The following is a 15,317-nucleotide window of genomic DNA, read 5'->3' on the forward strand; positions in this document are numbered from 1 at the left end:
GAACAGGGAATCATCAAGTGATCCATCCCCTGCCACCCACTCCCAGCCTCTGGCAAACAGAGGCTAGGGACACCATCTCTGCCCATCCTGGCTAATAGTACTTCACTCTCCAAGCAGTAACAGTCTTTCCTGCCTCCTTCCTCCTCCATCCCCAGAAGGACAGAAACAGCTGAGGGAGTCACACAGAAGTGCATCCACCCACCCCTTTCAAATCCTCATTGTGCACTGCTGAGTAGGAGCCCCTTTTGAACTGGGTGTGTTCCTTGGTCACGCTCCCCTGATCTGCTGCAAAAGGGACCGCTCTGACCCAGAGGACAGGGCAGGGTTTACTCAGTAGTACTGCCTCGGGGGGCGGGGGTTGGATGATCACACCCCACGCCCTCGTTCCACCCTCGATCACTAATGCAGTCCAGCCCAGGACTTAGCCCTTAGGGTAGCGGCTGAATTTTGGGTGCTGTTTTTATGATGTTTTGGAGTGGTTATTTAAATATCAACTTCCAGGCGCTGCAATCTTTTAATTGTCCATCAGGGCATTCACCACCAAGGACGATGCAAATAGACAGCCAGTGAGTCAAAGTCATCTATGCTTTTTACCACCGCGAAGGAACCAACCGCACAACATGCTTTGTATGAAAAACAGTTTTTAGTGCCTGGCTCTGTGGTAATCAATCCTTTTACACTCTGAAAAACATATATGTGAAGGTTTAATATTCCCCATCTGTTAAATCCCCAGTGCTGCAGCAGCAGCCTTCTCTATTTCATACTGAAGCAGAGAAACAAACCCTCTTCCTTGTAAGAGGGGTGTGTGTGTGTGTGTGTGTGTGTGTGTAAATAAAAGAATACCATCACCCAACGGGAATGCTGTGACTAATTGTGTGCTATACTCATGACAGCCGAAGGAAAAAGACTATTACTGCGCACTTGAGATCACTTAGAGGAGCCCACGGGGAAATGCTGGAGTATTACAGCCAAAGTAACACACAAAGAAACAATGTCTACGAATACCCCGGGGGCCGTGAAAATGAGTTCGCTCCAGAGGTCAAATATTAACAATTTGTGTGTGTGCACTTTCTGTTGCAATTTCATTCTCTCCATTTCAACAGGGATGGAAAATATCACAAGACCAAACTTTGATTCAAATAATAAAGGGATCAACACAATGCGGTGCACCGGGGTAAAGCTAACACATGAGCATATAGGGTGTGACAGCTGCAATATTAATAAGATGAATGGGAGTAAAACATGATAAACCCCCCCAAAAGTGATCTTATCCAAGCTGATGGCTTGCTCTGTTATCTGTGGAAGCAAGCAATGAAGGTTGGGTATTGTGGTATTCAGCTGGCCCAAAGATGACTGCTGTAGTTCTTCGTTTTGAATATTTTTACTATTTTATGCTACTCTGGAATGATTCAGTGGAGTGGGAAAGAAAGATAGAGAGAGGGAGTTGGGATGGAGACAAGTCAGGAGAGAGACTGACGGGTTGGGAGAGAGAGCGGGTAGATGGACATAGTCATGTGAGGGTCAAAGAGAGGGGAGAGAGAGCAAGGGATTGGGAAGATTCAGGAAGACAGGGAGAAGGTGAACAGGGAGAGCTGGGTGTAAGAGACCGTGGAGATGTTAAGATGGGTTCTGATCCCGTTGGCAGAGCTGGGTGGGCAGGCCTTGCAGAGCCCTGTTGGTCATCCAAGCTACTTGTGGGTGGAAGGGCACATTTCTCACATACCCAACTGCAGGGATCATCGGGTCATGGATAGACATTGCTGGCTAGCAAGGTTCTACAGTACATCCAGCATTGTTTAGTGACTCGTCGTAATGGGAGACATTACTGCTATATGCTCTGCTGGAAATACTTCTAAAGGTTTTAATCTGGGTCACCCAAATTACTATTTACTTAGGCAGCACTTCACTATCCACTGCTGCCCCTATTGTGTATTTTGATTCAAATTAGTAGCTCTCATCCCCAGTGTTATGTCCAAGCTGGGACTCTCTCTAGGTTTCCTCATTATGCCGTCGACAATATGCACATTAAAGGGCACTGGGTTTCAAAGCCGATAAAGTGCCAGGCCTGGTGTGAAACGATCCCCCAAATGAGCATCATTTCAATTTCCAAATACAAAATTGCTGTGGTATATAAAAGAGGGTAGCGTGCATTGTAAAGCAAACTAAGCTTGCTATGTTCAGCACTAAATTTTTAACAATGCCTTAAGAATCAGCAGAGCATACGAAACACACAACTGTCCTTCAGGTTTTGGGGTTATTTTTTTCCCTTTTACTTGCAATATGTGAATTCATTTTTGCACTCAGGAATCTCAGGTACAGAGAGTAGCAAAAATAGCCCGAGCAGACTGGTGGTTGCAGCTGTGCAGATGGCTTGAGACAAGAGACCCCATTCTGCATGAGGAGGATCTGGGGATGGGATGCTAATGCCCCAGTTTGTTAAGCATCCACAAATCAGAGTCCCATCTCAGGCACTACATACTGCAGATTGTCAATCTTACCTGTTACAGCAGTAGTAACAATGCAGTAGCCTACATATATACCGTGCCCTTTTATACCAAAGGGTGTGACCAACTGGCAAAGGGCAAGGGGGACACAGAATATTACAGAGATCCCCAGGTGAAGTATGTGCACAATAATTCACCAAAGGAGCACATAAGGTCTCTACAGAGAGCCAACAGCCCACTGGTCATCATCATCATTGCAAATTGCATGTACGGATATTTAAGAAGTTATGTACTGTGACAAAGTTCCTCCTCTACCTTGATGGGTCCTGCACTTACTGGCGGATTTTGCTAGCCTCAGAGATCTTCCTGTGTTGGATCAGGAGTTGGGAGGTTTTGGGGGGAACGCGGGCCCGCCCTCTACCCCGGGTTCCAGCCCAGGGCCCTGTGGGCTGCAGCTGCCTAGAGTGCCTTCTGGAACAGCTACACGACAGCTACAATTCCCTGGGCTACTTCCCCATGGCCTCCTCCTAACACCTTCTGTAGCCTCACCACAGGACCTTCCTCCTGATGTCTGTTAACGCTTGTACTCCTCAGTCCTCCAGCAGCACACCCTCTCACTCTCAGCTCCTTGCGCCTCTTGCTCCCAAGCTCTTCACATGCGCATCACAAACTGAAGTGAGCTCCTTTTTAAACCCAGGTGCCCTGATTAGCCTGCCTTAATTGATTCTAGTAGCTTCTTGATTGGCTGCAGGTGTTCTAATCAGCCTGTCTGCTTTAATTGTTTCCAGAAAGTTCCTGATTGTTCTGGAACATTCCCTGTTACCTTACCCAGGGAAACGGGACCTACTTAAGCTGGGGCTAATATATCTGCCTTCGATCACTCTCCTGTAGCCATCTGGCCTGACCCTGTCACAGTACCTATACTGAAAATTATGTTCTTTAAGCTTTGAAGTTAAAGGCAGGTTATCAGGATTTGATGTACCTTGGACAGGTTCTGTTCAGGGAAAAGGTAGTAGACTCTTATATTTCTGTATGGTCATTGTGTATCTCACAATGCAAATCTATTTGCATAGGGAGCCACCAGCTAATCAAGACTGTAAAATTGACAGAAAGGAACACACAGCAGGAGGATGGCCAGTTTATGAATAAAGATCAAAGGACTGTTTTAATATACAGTGCACTCCGGTTATAAGAATCACATCGGTCATGGATGATTTGATTCTTATAAATGGAGTATTTTAGTATAGGAATGATTTTGTCCCAGTGGTTTTGATCACTATATGCGGTTGATTCTTATATCAGTGATTCTTATAAACCGAGTGCACTGTGTCTGGGGTTGTAAGAACATAGACAAGTATCCTTTATTGGGGGACAAGCTGGCCACATGTTTTGTTTCATGAAGAAAGGATATCAGCCAGCCCTGGCTGAAAGATTCTGAAAGGTCTTTGGGGTGAGCTTTAGTTGAACAAAAATTCGTTTTAGAATGTGTGTTAAGATTTTATTTTAGATGTAACCATTTGTTTCCATTATTACTACTTGCCATCCTTTGAATCTCTTCTCTTTGTTAAATAAACTTTGGCTTATTTTTATTATAAACATATCTAAGTACTGTGTTAAGCAGAGCTGAGATCTGATGTGGGACTGGTAAACTGGAGTGCACAGCTTCTTTGGGAGCAGCAAATCTGCAAATACCGTGAATGTCCAGTGGATCAAGGCCTGGACACACCACGGAAATGCTCAGAGGCTTGGGGTTGGAGTGTGCCTATCGCTAACCTGGAGAAGGACAGCAGAGCCTGTGCAAGCCGAGAGGGGAGTTCTTATGATGCCCATGGGTGGTGGAGTCAGGGACCTGACCCATAGCAGGAGCAGACAAACCTTCTTCATGCTAAGGGCAGGTGGTAGCGAGGTGCCTCATACCCCTGGACACACCGGGAAGTGTCACAGTGGCGGTGTCAGCAGGACCTGATGAAATTCATCCTAGGATACTTAAGGAACTAACTGAAGCAATCTCAGAACTGTTAGGAATTATCTTTGAGAACTCTTGGAGGACGGGTGAGGTCTCAGAGGATGGGAGAAGGCATACTTTAGTACCTAAATTTAAAAAGGAAGAACTGAGGCACTGAGAACTAAAACAGGATTTGAACAGGTAGGATATCAAGATGATCTGCAATACCATACCATCTTGAGTGAGATATTCAAAGGCAAAAGGGCATCTGATAGGCACCTAGCTCCCGTTCGTGCCTTTCAAAAATCACCCTCCAATTGCCTAACACTTGACTCAGGCCAGGCATCATGAATGATGGGAGTGTGAAAAGGGAAATAATCAAAACAAAAGCAAAAGAATCCTGCTCACTTCATCTCCTTTGAAATAAATATATATATTTTTCCAAATGGAAAAAGGACAAAGTCGTAACAAAGAAATGTAAATATGGCTAAGCAGACTGGAATTTGACTAGAAAGCCAGGATTAAACTTCCATATTCTTGTGAAAGATGTGAAGATTCTTATGAAGTCTAAAAGGACCACAAATGGTCAGGACCACAATATCAGAAAGACAGCAAGCCAGACCATCACGGGTGCAAATTTACATATCTCCACTAATGTCAATGGAGCTACAATGCTTTACACCAGGGGAAGATCTGGGCAAGCATCTTCAGCAGCACTCACACCATGCTGGAGTGTTGACGCCGACAGTGTCACAGACTGAATGACCACTTTCTCCAACACCTTGGTTTCTCCCCATCTTTGTCTTGTCCTACTTTTGCTTTGGGCCTGATCCTGTGAGGCATAGAGTGCTTCCTCCAAGGCGAAGAGGTCCCAGGATCTTATATGAGACATTCAGCACTTCTTAAGAGACTCTTATTGACTTCACTGGACTTTGGATCAGGTGAAAGAACTTTAGCTTGTGAAATCTGAAGAGGTTATAGCCCTTGGTTGAGCAGCTGCTCACAAATTCCTGTGTACCAGCAGACCCCAACTTCCACTACTACAGGAAGTCTTGACTACAATAGCTATGGCATAAGAAACCTCCAGAACCCCCTCTGATCCTTGTCCAGTCAAGCTGCTATTCCCCAGTTGCACGTAGCTGAAGTGTTCTGAACAAAACCAACTGAGGAGCCATCTGGGCACTCTCTTGGCTCTGAACAACAACAAAATACTCAGGCATACAAAGAAGACAAAATATATGCTCAGTGCCACAGATGGGCAGCTTGCCCTCTGTGTTTCATAGGAAGGCACGATTGTCCCACTATTTGCTCTTCTCAAGACCTATAAATATCTTCCTCCATGCACTTTTTCCCTTGCAATATGCTTGTCTGTGTCCTCCTTTCACTCAAAATACAGGAGCATGCAGAGTTTTTATGCAAATTATTTTCTTAAATTTTTATGACGAATGCTGAATTAAGTCCTTTACTGTGAACATCCTTTATGATGCTATAAATGTAAAATAGTCCTCAAATTATCCACGTTCCATTGACATGGTGGAATTAAAACCTGCTGAGGGATGCATTGACTGGAACTTGCAAGAATTCAGGAATAAAATAACTTTTATTGCTTGTAAAAATCTGGGATATAAATGGAGGTATTTACATGTTTAAAATAGTAAGTAAGGTGGCTGAGAAACTAAAGAACCATTTCATTTTTTTCTGTGCTAAGTGAAGATTAAAATAATAAAATTATTGCAATGCTTTGTACTTTAATAGCCCCTTTTGTTCTAGGATCCCAAAGCCTGTAAAAGTTGGGAATTTTCAAAGAAGTCTAAAGGATTTAGGCATCCATGTTAATGAGAACTGGTGCCTAACTCCAGCAGGCTGCTTTGAAAATCCCAACCTATAAACTTAAATTAACTAAGCCTCATTCACAACACTCCTGAGAATAGGATGTTATTTCCCCAGATGGGAACATTGCAGCACACCGAGGTTAGATGGCATTGGCCACTGTCAGGGAATGGGAACACAGGACTCCCGAATCACAGTCTTCACTTCCATCATACTACATTACATCTTCTTCTCAGTGCAGCTCATGACCTATGTGTATGCTCAGTGCTTCAGTGTGAGGCCCAGCAAGTGGATGTAGAGTGGACAGTCTTTGCACAAGAAAGTTTTCACAGTTAAAAATGGAGCATTTCCAGAAAATTTGTGACCGTCCCCAGCCATTTCACACCTCATCATTAGGAAGGGCCTGAGGAATAGATTAAAAGCACAGGACTTCTCTGTGGAGTCTTGAAGTCACTGCTTGAGTATTTTGCTGTGTACAGAGTTGTTGGTATTCACCTTTTCGCTGCCCTGATATGGAAATGTTTAGCATTGTCCTTCTGGTCACTAGTACTGGACAGAGAAGATTAACTTTAGGGAAAGATATTGATTCCTTGGTGAAAAAGAGAATCTCCTTATAGATACATAGGTTCGGCTACAGCGATGGCTTGAAATGATTCCCAGAAGGGTTCCATTATATCTTCTGTGCAATATTAATCTTACATCAATGTTTATCTTACATCTTACATCATTTTGGCTGACATTTTCAAAGCTGCCCAAGAGATCTAGATGCCCAACTGCCAACAGAGATCCCAAAAGGGAGGTCAGAGTCCAAAAGTCACTTCAAAGTGTGCTTTGACTTATCGGCTGCATGTTTCACATCCTCAGACTGTCATCTTGCAATTCCAGCAGTGCTACTCGTGCTGCTGGTGAAAGTTCACTCTTTACATGCTAGTATCACCCCTGTGGATAAGATCCTGGAATATTATTACCATCAAATCAATGGGTCTCCTACCTCCATGTGTGTCTCCTTTCCATCTCCTGTCTTTCCCCTCTCCTTTCAGTTTTAGTTGCAATCATAGGCCTGGATCTAACCATCTCGCTTAGCATCCCTTCCTGGGACACTGGTGCATTCCACTCTCTGACACAAATCATAGAGACTCTCTCCCTTCTCCCCGTGGTTCACCAATGTTTCACTCCTCCCACTGATGCCTTCTTTCAATTCCCAGTGATGGGTTCCATTCCTGACACCCCTCTTCCAACTGCCACTTTCTTCTCCTGACTTGGTGTCCAGCAATATGTGAGTAAAAGTCACTATATTAGGGAATTGTGGAGTTAAAACTGAAATTCTGTCTTATACTCAGGCTCATTGCACCTAGGAACTGCCAGATTTGCTGAATAGCAGGTGATCTACTGGACCATATGAAGTGAAGTACCTGTGCACAATGTGAGTGAGATAAGGTTAGAATATCATCCTTAAAGCCTGGCTGACATTTAAGTAGTCAGCATAGTCCAGTGGATAGGGAACTAGAGGAGGAATTAGGAGATCAGGCTCTGTCACTGGCCTGATGCATGAACATATGAGGTGATCTGACTTGCCATGTGCCTCTGTTTACCCTCTGACCTTTTGTCTGACACGTTTGTTTAGAATGCAAGCTCTGCTTCTTTCCATGGGTTTGTGTGGTGCCTAGCACAATGAGACCCTGATCTCAGCTGGAGCCTGCAGGGGGCGGTTATAAAATAAACAGCAACGACATAAAGCCTTACATACATTAGAATCCCAGAGCACATCATAAATTTAAACAGATCAACAGAGAATGCAATTACTCTACTTACTCCTGAAATGCCGCAGCCTCTGGGGTGGAAGTTAGTGACTTATAAACAGCCCACAGACACCGCACCAGGGAATTGGGACTGACTAGTGATCTCTCTCAAATTTGTTCCTCAGCTGCCAGCACTTAAAGGAATTTAAAATGCAGACCACAAAATGGATGATAATAAATTAGAAAACCAGCAGTCTGCAGAATAAGTTGCACACACTCCACAAAAAGCTATTGAGGAAAAAATATTCCCATAAATTGTGTTTAGCACAGTGCGTTAAGTCGGAAGCACAGCCTTGATGAGAGTTACAATAAGGGTTTGAAGACCAGCCATTTGTGTCCTGTAGAATGCCAAGCAATAATGTTAATGTCTAAACAGGCCCCTGGCTGATGGGGAATGGTCGGTGTGTGGACCTCACAACACCAAGCATTGGAACTTCATCCTGTGGGTACCAAATCCACCTCCCCCACAGCGACTTCGGCAGGAGATAAGGATGCTCAGCATCCCTCAGGGTTTGAACCTTTGTGTTTGCTTCTGTGGAAGCAGGGTCAGGTCTGAACATCACCTATCTGAAAACCCAGCTTGGCAAAACCACCCTGAAAATGTATCGGCTCAGGCACAAACTGTACTTATTTACCCCATGCTATGATACATATTTTTGTTTGTTTGCTATAATTATGGTATCTAGAGCCATTTACAGTTAAAAGGTAGGGAGGTTTTTGGGTCCAGAGCTCCCATATATTAGAAATAGCCAGTGGAGAATTCCTCTTCCGGAAGGATGGCTCCTGCACCAGCCACCCAGCCCACCATAGAGGGTGTTCCAGGGGGAAGGGGTGGGCCGAGGAATGGCAGAGCATAGCTCTGCTACACTGATTCTCTACTGACATGAGGTCTCTTAGGGATTTTATGCCAGTTGCATAAGCTCCTTGGATGCTCTAATTCATGACAGGACAGACTGGGACTCAATCAGGGAGCCATAACCAGCTCCCAGATGCCCCCTTCCCCATCACCGAGTAGAGACTGGATTCATTTTCCTCGGGTTGTTTTTGAAGAAACGAAGCACAGTAAGTCATGTCTGATTTCCATTATAATTTTGCCTGCAATTATATCTAAGCATAAACTAGGGAGCAAGCTTGGTTTGAAAACTACACATCCCTCTCAGCTGCACCCGTCATTCACGGAGAATGGAGGGACACAAAGGAGCCAGTTGCAGCTTCCTAATTCTGTACCGGTTCTATCCCAGCTCTGGCATAATTTACAGAAAACTGAAGGGTACTCTGGTCTATGATGCAGAAGTATGGCTCCCCAAGGGGCAAACCTACACCTGAGGATAGCTGGAGTACAGCTCTGGCCAGGCTGTTCTTGCTCCAACACCCGCCCCTATGCCAGGGGCTGTGGGAATGTGGGGGAGAGGGGTGGACATGGAGCCAACCATGCCAGATCTATGCCAACTGGGGACTCCCTCCATCAGGTGACCATATTTCCCAAAGGCAAAATGGGACATTGTGTGAGACTAGCCAGAGCCCTCTCCCCACCCCTGCCTGGGGCTGACTTGAGTTGCTCGCCCAAGGTGCCCTCCCCAGGAGGGGCTGGCCCGAGCCACTCACTCCAGAACCTTCCCCCCATCACCATATGAGGCTGGGGCTAGCATCACTGCTTGCTCGAGCCCTGCCTGCCTCCTGCCCAAGCCCTGCCTTCCCCCCAAACAGGGCTGGCATTGCTGCTTGCCCCCCCCCACCATTCCTCTGCACCCCCCTTTTTTTTGACAAAAGTGGGCATTTGTCCTGTTTGCTTTTCCCAACTTGATCAGCTGGCAGAAGCAAATGGGAGAAATGTCCGCTTTTGCCAAAAAAAGTCAGGATGGCCATGACAGGGCTTAAAAAAGGGACTGTCCCGGCCAAAATGGGACATATGGTCACCCTATCCCTCCACAATGAGGGAATCCCTAGCTAGGAAAAGCCAGTTGCTTTCTAGACCCTTTGCACTGCCAGATCAACACAAAGAGGTCTGACTGTAGCAGAAACCTGGCCCCCTGTATTCAAATATTTAATACATTAGCTTTTATATTTCTCTCGCATCCAAGGAACATTGTGCAAGCCCTCCAGTGGCTAATTTAACAAATCCAAATTAGTATAGATTTGTAAAGTCTGTTTAGCCTAATCGCTAAATTGTTTCCCTTATATTTTAAAGTTCAAACAATCTTCAGGGGGTGTTTTTATTAAAATATCCTCATTATTATTTCCTTCCTCTGGGTCAAAAATGGACCATTGTCTCTACAACACTTAATTATCTTTATGAGCCCTGAATTTTCTGCAGCCATTGGAAAACAGTTAAATTCCTTTAGTTGAAGAATCAAAATGCCATGTTAATTTTTCCCAGGACATTGTGGCATGAATTAAGGGAATAGTCTTTGCACTGTTGCCTTTAGTTTACATAAAAGTTTGATTCATTTTTCCTTTGTAATTCTCATTATATTTTTATGGTATTCATAGAGCAAGATGAGTTTCCTCCTATGACACATTTAAGAGCGATACATATCCATGCATGCTAAAGACACACTGTGAAACATAGCCGCAAAATTATCTGCCTGGTCCTGCACTTCTGACACTAATAGCACTTTTGCCATTGAATTTAGTGTGAGTGGGATCAGGGCCTATAATCTAACGGCATCAAGGCCAATGCTGTCTAAATTGGCTGCCTACAGCTAGACACCTAAATCCATATTCAGGCACTTAAATAAAAGTGGCCTGCTTTTCAAATGTGATGAATGCCTGCTGTTTCCACTGAGGTCAATAGGAGCTGCAGGTGCTCAGCACTTTTGAGATTGCAGCGACTTTCACTTAGGTGCTTACATAGGGATTCAGATGCCTAAAGTTAAAGCCCCAAGCTTCATCTTCGTTTGCTATCAATTCAATAGTTACAAATTCAAGAGTGGGAGGTAGACTCAGTGGTAATCAGAGGTGTCCAGGGTGCCTCTCTTCTGCTGATTTGCTTCAATCCAGACAGAACTGCTCAACCAAATCCCACTTTGCGGTGCAACTACCAGTCTGTGATTTCAACTCCATTGCCACCACCACTTCTGTCTTGCTGTGCAGTGAGCTCTGCTCGACCACTGCTATAGGTCTACCTGGTCCAGTCTTGCAGATTCCACTCACACCCACCCCACAGGATGCAGAGACTCCAGGTAGGGAACCTAAAGCAGAAGAAGTTCCTGCTGCCTGGGATAGGGCTCCTCATCTCCAGAACAAAGCCCTTTCCATTGTCTTTGCTGAGCCAGAGCTTATTACCCATCCAAAGTCCATTGCTGTTACACCTAGTACCCCTCGTCCAGGGCATAACCCACACAATTCCGCTGCCCTTCATGAATACAGTCATGATTATAATCTATTCTCATGTTTACACAGCAAACCAAATTCAAAAAAAAATACAAGATTTGGTAGGTGGAATTATGGGTAAATGACATTATAACTTATGTAAATGAAGATGGCCAAGACTGGCTTGCCCCCTTCCCAGTAGATGGAGCAGACAGTTCTGTTCCTCTAGATCTTCTACCAATAGGGCTCACACATGCATTCTACTATGGGCACAAGTGGTGTGTCTACACTGATAAAAAAAACCCTGCAGAATTGAGTCTCAGAGCCTGTGTCAGCAGACTTGGGCACGGGGGGTTCAGGCCATGAGGATAAAAACAATAATGTAGTGCTCCAGCATGGGCTGGAGCCTTGGCTCAAAACCTGGCGAGTGGGAAGGGTCTGAGATCCCCGGCTCCAGCTCAAGTGAGAACATCTACACTGGTATTTTTTGCCCCACAGCCCAAGCCCTGCAAGCTCAAGTCAATTGACCAGGCTCTGAGACTCAGTACTGTGGGTTTCTCTTTGCACTGCAGACATACACAAGGTGACTCATACCTCCACTGGTAGCAGACCTCAGAGAAGCAGATATGTTTTGGAGAAGCCTCCATAATGTCTCCTCTCATCAGTGAGTGCAGGAATGTAGCCAGTGATGTATAAAAGTGACCAAAAGGTGGGAAGAAAAAGAGGTAAATAAAGAGCTTAACTCAAAGGAGGTGGGACTGGAAGCCAGAACTCCCGGGTTCCATTGCTGGCTTCATCATTGACTCCTTGTTTGATAGCAATAAAGTCCTCAGATAAAACTGCCGTATAAATGCAAATTACTATTGTTGTAACCTCAGCAACAAACAAAGGGAAAGGTTAAAACTCTATAAATCCCACCTATCTGGAATTAATGAAGCTGAAGGCTTTGCCTTTGAATGCTAAAATTGCCATTGATGTGATGAAGGATGATCCATTGTCAATGCACGCACAAAGCTGAGGGGGAAAAATGATTTTGCAAAAAGCAGCTCAAAGTTAAACTCTGCCACATTCTCTGCCATTGCATGGGATACTAACCAAAGAAGCGATTTCAAGTAGCTATTAATTTGCCCAATTATGGCTCATAGATGTTGGTTTTCATTCTCCAGAACCTCTCTCTTTCCTTAAAACTTGTCAATTAGTCCCTGTGTGACATTACAGCCTTTGCCAGATAGGGATCTCAGGGCTTATTAGGGAAGATTTTTATATTATTCAATAATTTGTGTGTGCGTGTGTACGCTATGTCCACAAATCTCTACCCACAGGCATGAAAAAAGAGAGAGAATTTAGCTTCTTCGCATTTCTACAGTGGAGTAAACAAACATGCCATTTAATCTTAATAAAAAGAGAGGTTTAATAACGCAGTCTGTTTTCAGTGACTGAGACCAACCAGATGTAAAATGCCCATTAGCATTAGTAGTACAATGACAAATTGCCTACCTAGTACAGTACTTTATTTGATATAGAGTCTTTCAAACCAACTGTGCCCCTGACATGCTTTAGAATTAAATAATACCATTACAGAGTTAAATAAGAGCAGAGGAAGGGAAAAATTAGCAGGCAAGGGAGAGATGAGCAGTTTTCAGCTGAGGTTTGAAATGAGACAGAACAAATGTGGTAAGTGCACGAGCTGTAGAGGAGATGGCTCTCCCACCAGCAGACGAAGTACTCTGGGAAGTGACAGAGGAGGCCAACGCTAAACAATCAGCGAGAGAGAAAGTGTGTGATGGAGGGCGGAGTCAGTCCATAGAAGGTTTTAAAACCCAGAAGGGTCATATGAAACTGGCTCTGGAAATGAATGAGGAGGTGTCTAGAGATGGGCATAGTTTGGGCTCACTTCTTTGTACATGTAGGACGTTGGCAAAAGCATTCTTTATGTGCTGGTGTCTGGTGAACTGGAACTGGGGTGGCAGTAGCCAAGATAAGAGAACAGTTTATATTAGGTTAATTATTATTATTTCTGCATTCTTGGTGCTACACTGAGACACGGTGTGTGTGTGTCTCTCTCTCTCTCTCTCTCTCTCACACACACACACATGCTGCTTAGCTCTCCCATTGTTGGTGCTGATGTACTGCAGCCCCAGGGGTAGGCAATGTCCTACACTGCAATACCAGGGCCTATTTGGGTGGAATCTAAGGATATAGATTTGTCTGAACCGTTTACTTTCCAGACTTTGTTGGCTAAAGTCACATCCTCAGGCCAAATATTCTGCCCAATCATTGTGCTGAAAGATTCTCATCTATGTAAATAGGGGTTACATGATTAGCCCGTAGGGAACCAATCAGATTCCGGTTTATTATCACACAGAAATTACCACGGTTTGTCAGGCTGGTGGGGTGCTGTGCCCAGGATTGAGGAGGGGCTGTGACAGTGTGGAGGTGGAAGTAGGGTAGTCCTACCAGAATCTCTTACATATCCTGGGCCTGCACTCTTACAGGGACCTCACTGCCAGTTCTTAGCCTATGCCTACAACTAGGAATCAGTGGGGAGGACATAATGAAGATGACAGAATGGAGAAGAGGATGGAGCACACGAACCAAGCATTTAAGATAATGGTTAGCACATGCCTAGATAGTTTCATGGGCTTTTTATTCAGCAAAATTCTCATCTTGAGTAAATGAGAGAAACTCAGCTGAAGTCAATGGAACTGCACCAGTTTACACCAACTGAGTTTTTCTCCATTTTGTATATACAATCCATTACCAGTAGCCCCTCTAGCTAATCATTACTAGTAGGCTAATTTATTGTAGGTACTGAGTCAGAAGCGGCTCTCAAGGAAGGATTGAAAGGTTGAGAGCATAGGGTACTGACACACAAGCTCACAGAACGTGTTCCACGTGAAGCGTATGGCCTGGCAGATAATGGATGGAGGAGATATGTGAAGGTAAGGGAGATAGGAGATGGCTTCAATGTGTTAGGAGCATGGAGAGGATGGGAACAGAAGAAGGGAGGATGATGGGGTGCCTGTTGCATCAGAAAAAGGGAAACCCTAGCTGTTAAATACACACTCAACATGTTGAACATTTAGAATCTAGTTTTCAGAAATACTGTACCGAGCAGCCACACCTCCTGCCGAACACAATGGGAGCTCAGCTCTTCAGAAAACCAGGCTCTTGCTTCTTAGAGTTGCATGTAATTTATAATATTTAAAGGGAGAAAAGAAAAAACAAAAGGTACATGGCAGTGAGTATCACTCAAACATTTTGCATGGCCCTGTATTATTAGTAGTGCTTCCAAACTGACACTATGTACCTACAGGTGCAAGGAAGAACTACAGCTGGAATGTTACAAGGGTGCAAGCATTGCAGAAAACTAGGTGCGCTGTATTCTATGGACAGAATAGACTAAGGGGATGAGTGAAAGCCTGGTGAAATCCATAGAACGGCTCCCACTGATTTCAATGAGTTGTGGAGCAGGATCTAAGTGCAATGCAATATATTCCAAATGAGGAGGACTGAATAACCAATAGCTGTTATCTTCCAGGAGGACAATGGAACATTAGACCCTTAATAATCCATGATCCAGTCAAAGTTCTCCCTATGACATGGCATCTGACGTTCTTCAGGCGTGTTTTTCTTCAGACAGTTGTGCAAAAGAAACAAACATACCAATAATTATGAGGGACAAGATCATCCACTAACAAAATAACATTTTGGATTAATTCTTTTTTTCCTGGAACCTTTTAAAAGAGATCATAGTCCATAAGTACCATCTTTCAAGGCAGAGCTACATCACCTCTATACATCTCTCTATTTATCCACTTCTCTTGCCCTATCATTGTGTCACTTTCTCTGCTCCTCTCCTTTCTTCCCACTACTACCTCTATTCAATCCTCACAAATGCATGTAAATAAACCAGCAAACAGCAACAGTGAACACAGAATCAGTAGTGCAGCACAGAATTACTTTATCTATTGTGTTAATATCAGT

The 15,317-nt window shown here is 44.3% G+C and overlaps 1 protein-coding gene across 9 annotated transcripts in view; it reads right to left on the minus strand.

Annotated features, from left to right (window-relative positions):
- TSNARE1 (t-SNARE domain containing 1) overlaps positions 1-15,317 on the minus strand; it is a 667,577-nt gene that overhangs the window by 131,372 nt on the left and 520,888 nt on the right. The window contains exon 14 of one of the 9 annotated variants that reach the window (XM_039525407.1): positions 14,440-14,507. The exons of the other annotated variants lie outside the window; for them this stretch is intronic. Within the exon in view, the coding sequence (XP_039381341.1) occupies positions 14,478-14,507 (30 nt within the window). The 3' untranslated portion in view covers positions 14,440-14,477. Of the gene's footprint in view, positions 1-14,439; positions 14,508-15,317 lie in introns of those variants that run through there. 9 annotated transcript variants of the gene reach the window in all.

The sequence above is a fragment of the Mauremys reevesii genome, linkage group 2 (assembly GCF_016161935.1).
Source record: "Mauremys reevesii isolate NIE-2019 linkage group 2, ASM1616193v1, whole genome shotgun sequence".
Taxonomy (NCBI): domain Eukaryota; kingdom Metazoa; phylum Chordata; order Testudines; family Geoemydidae; genus Mauremys; species Mauremys reevesii.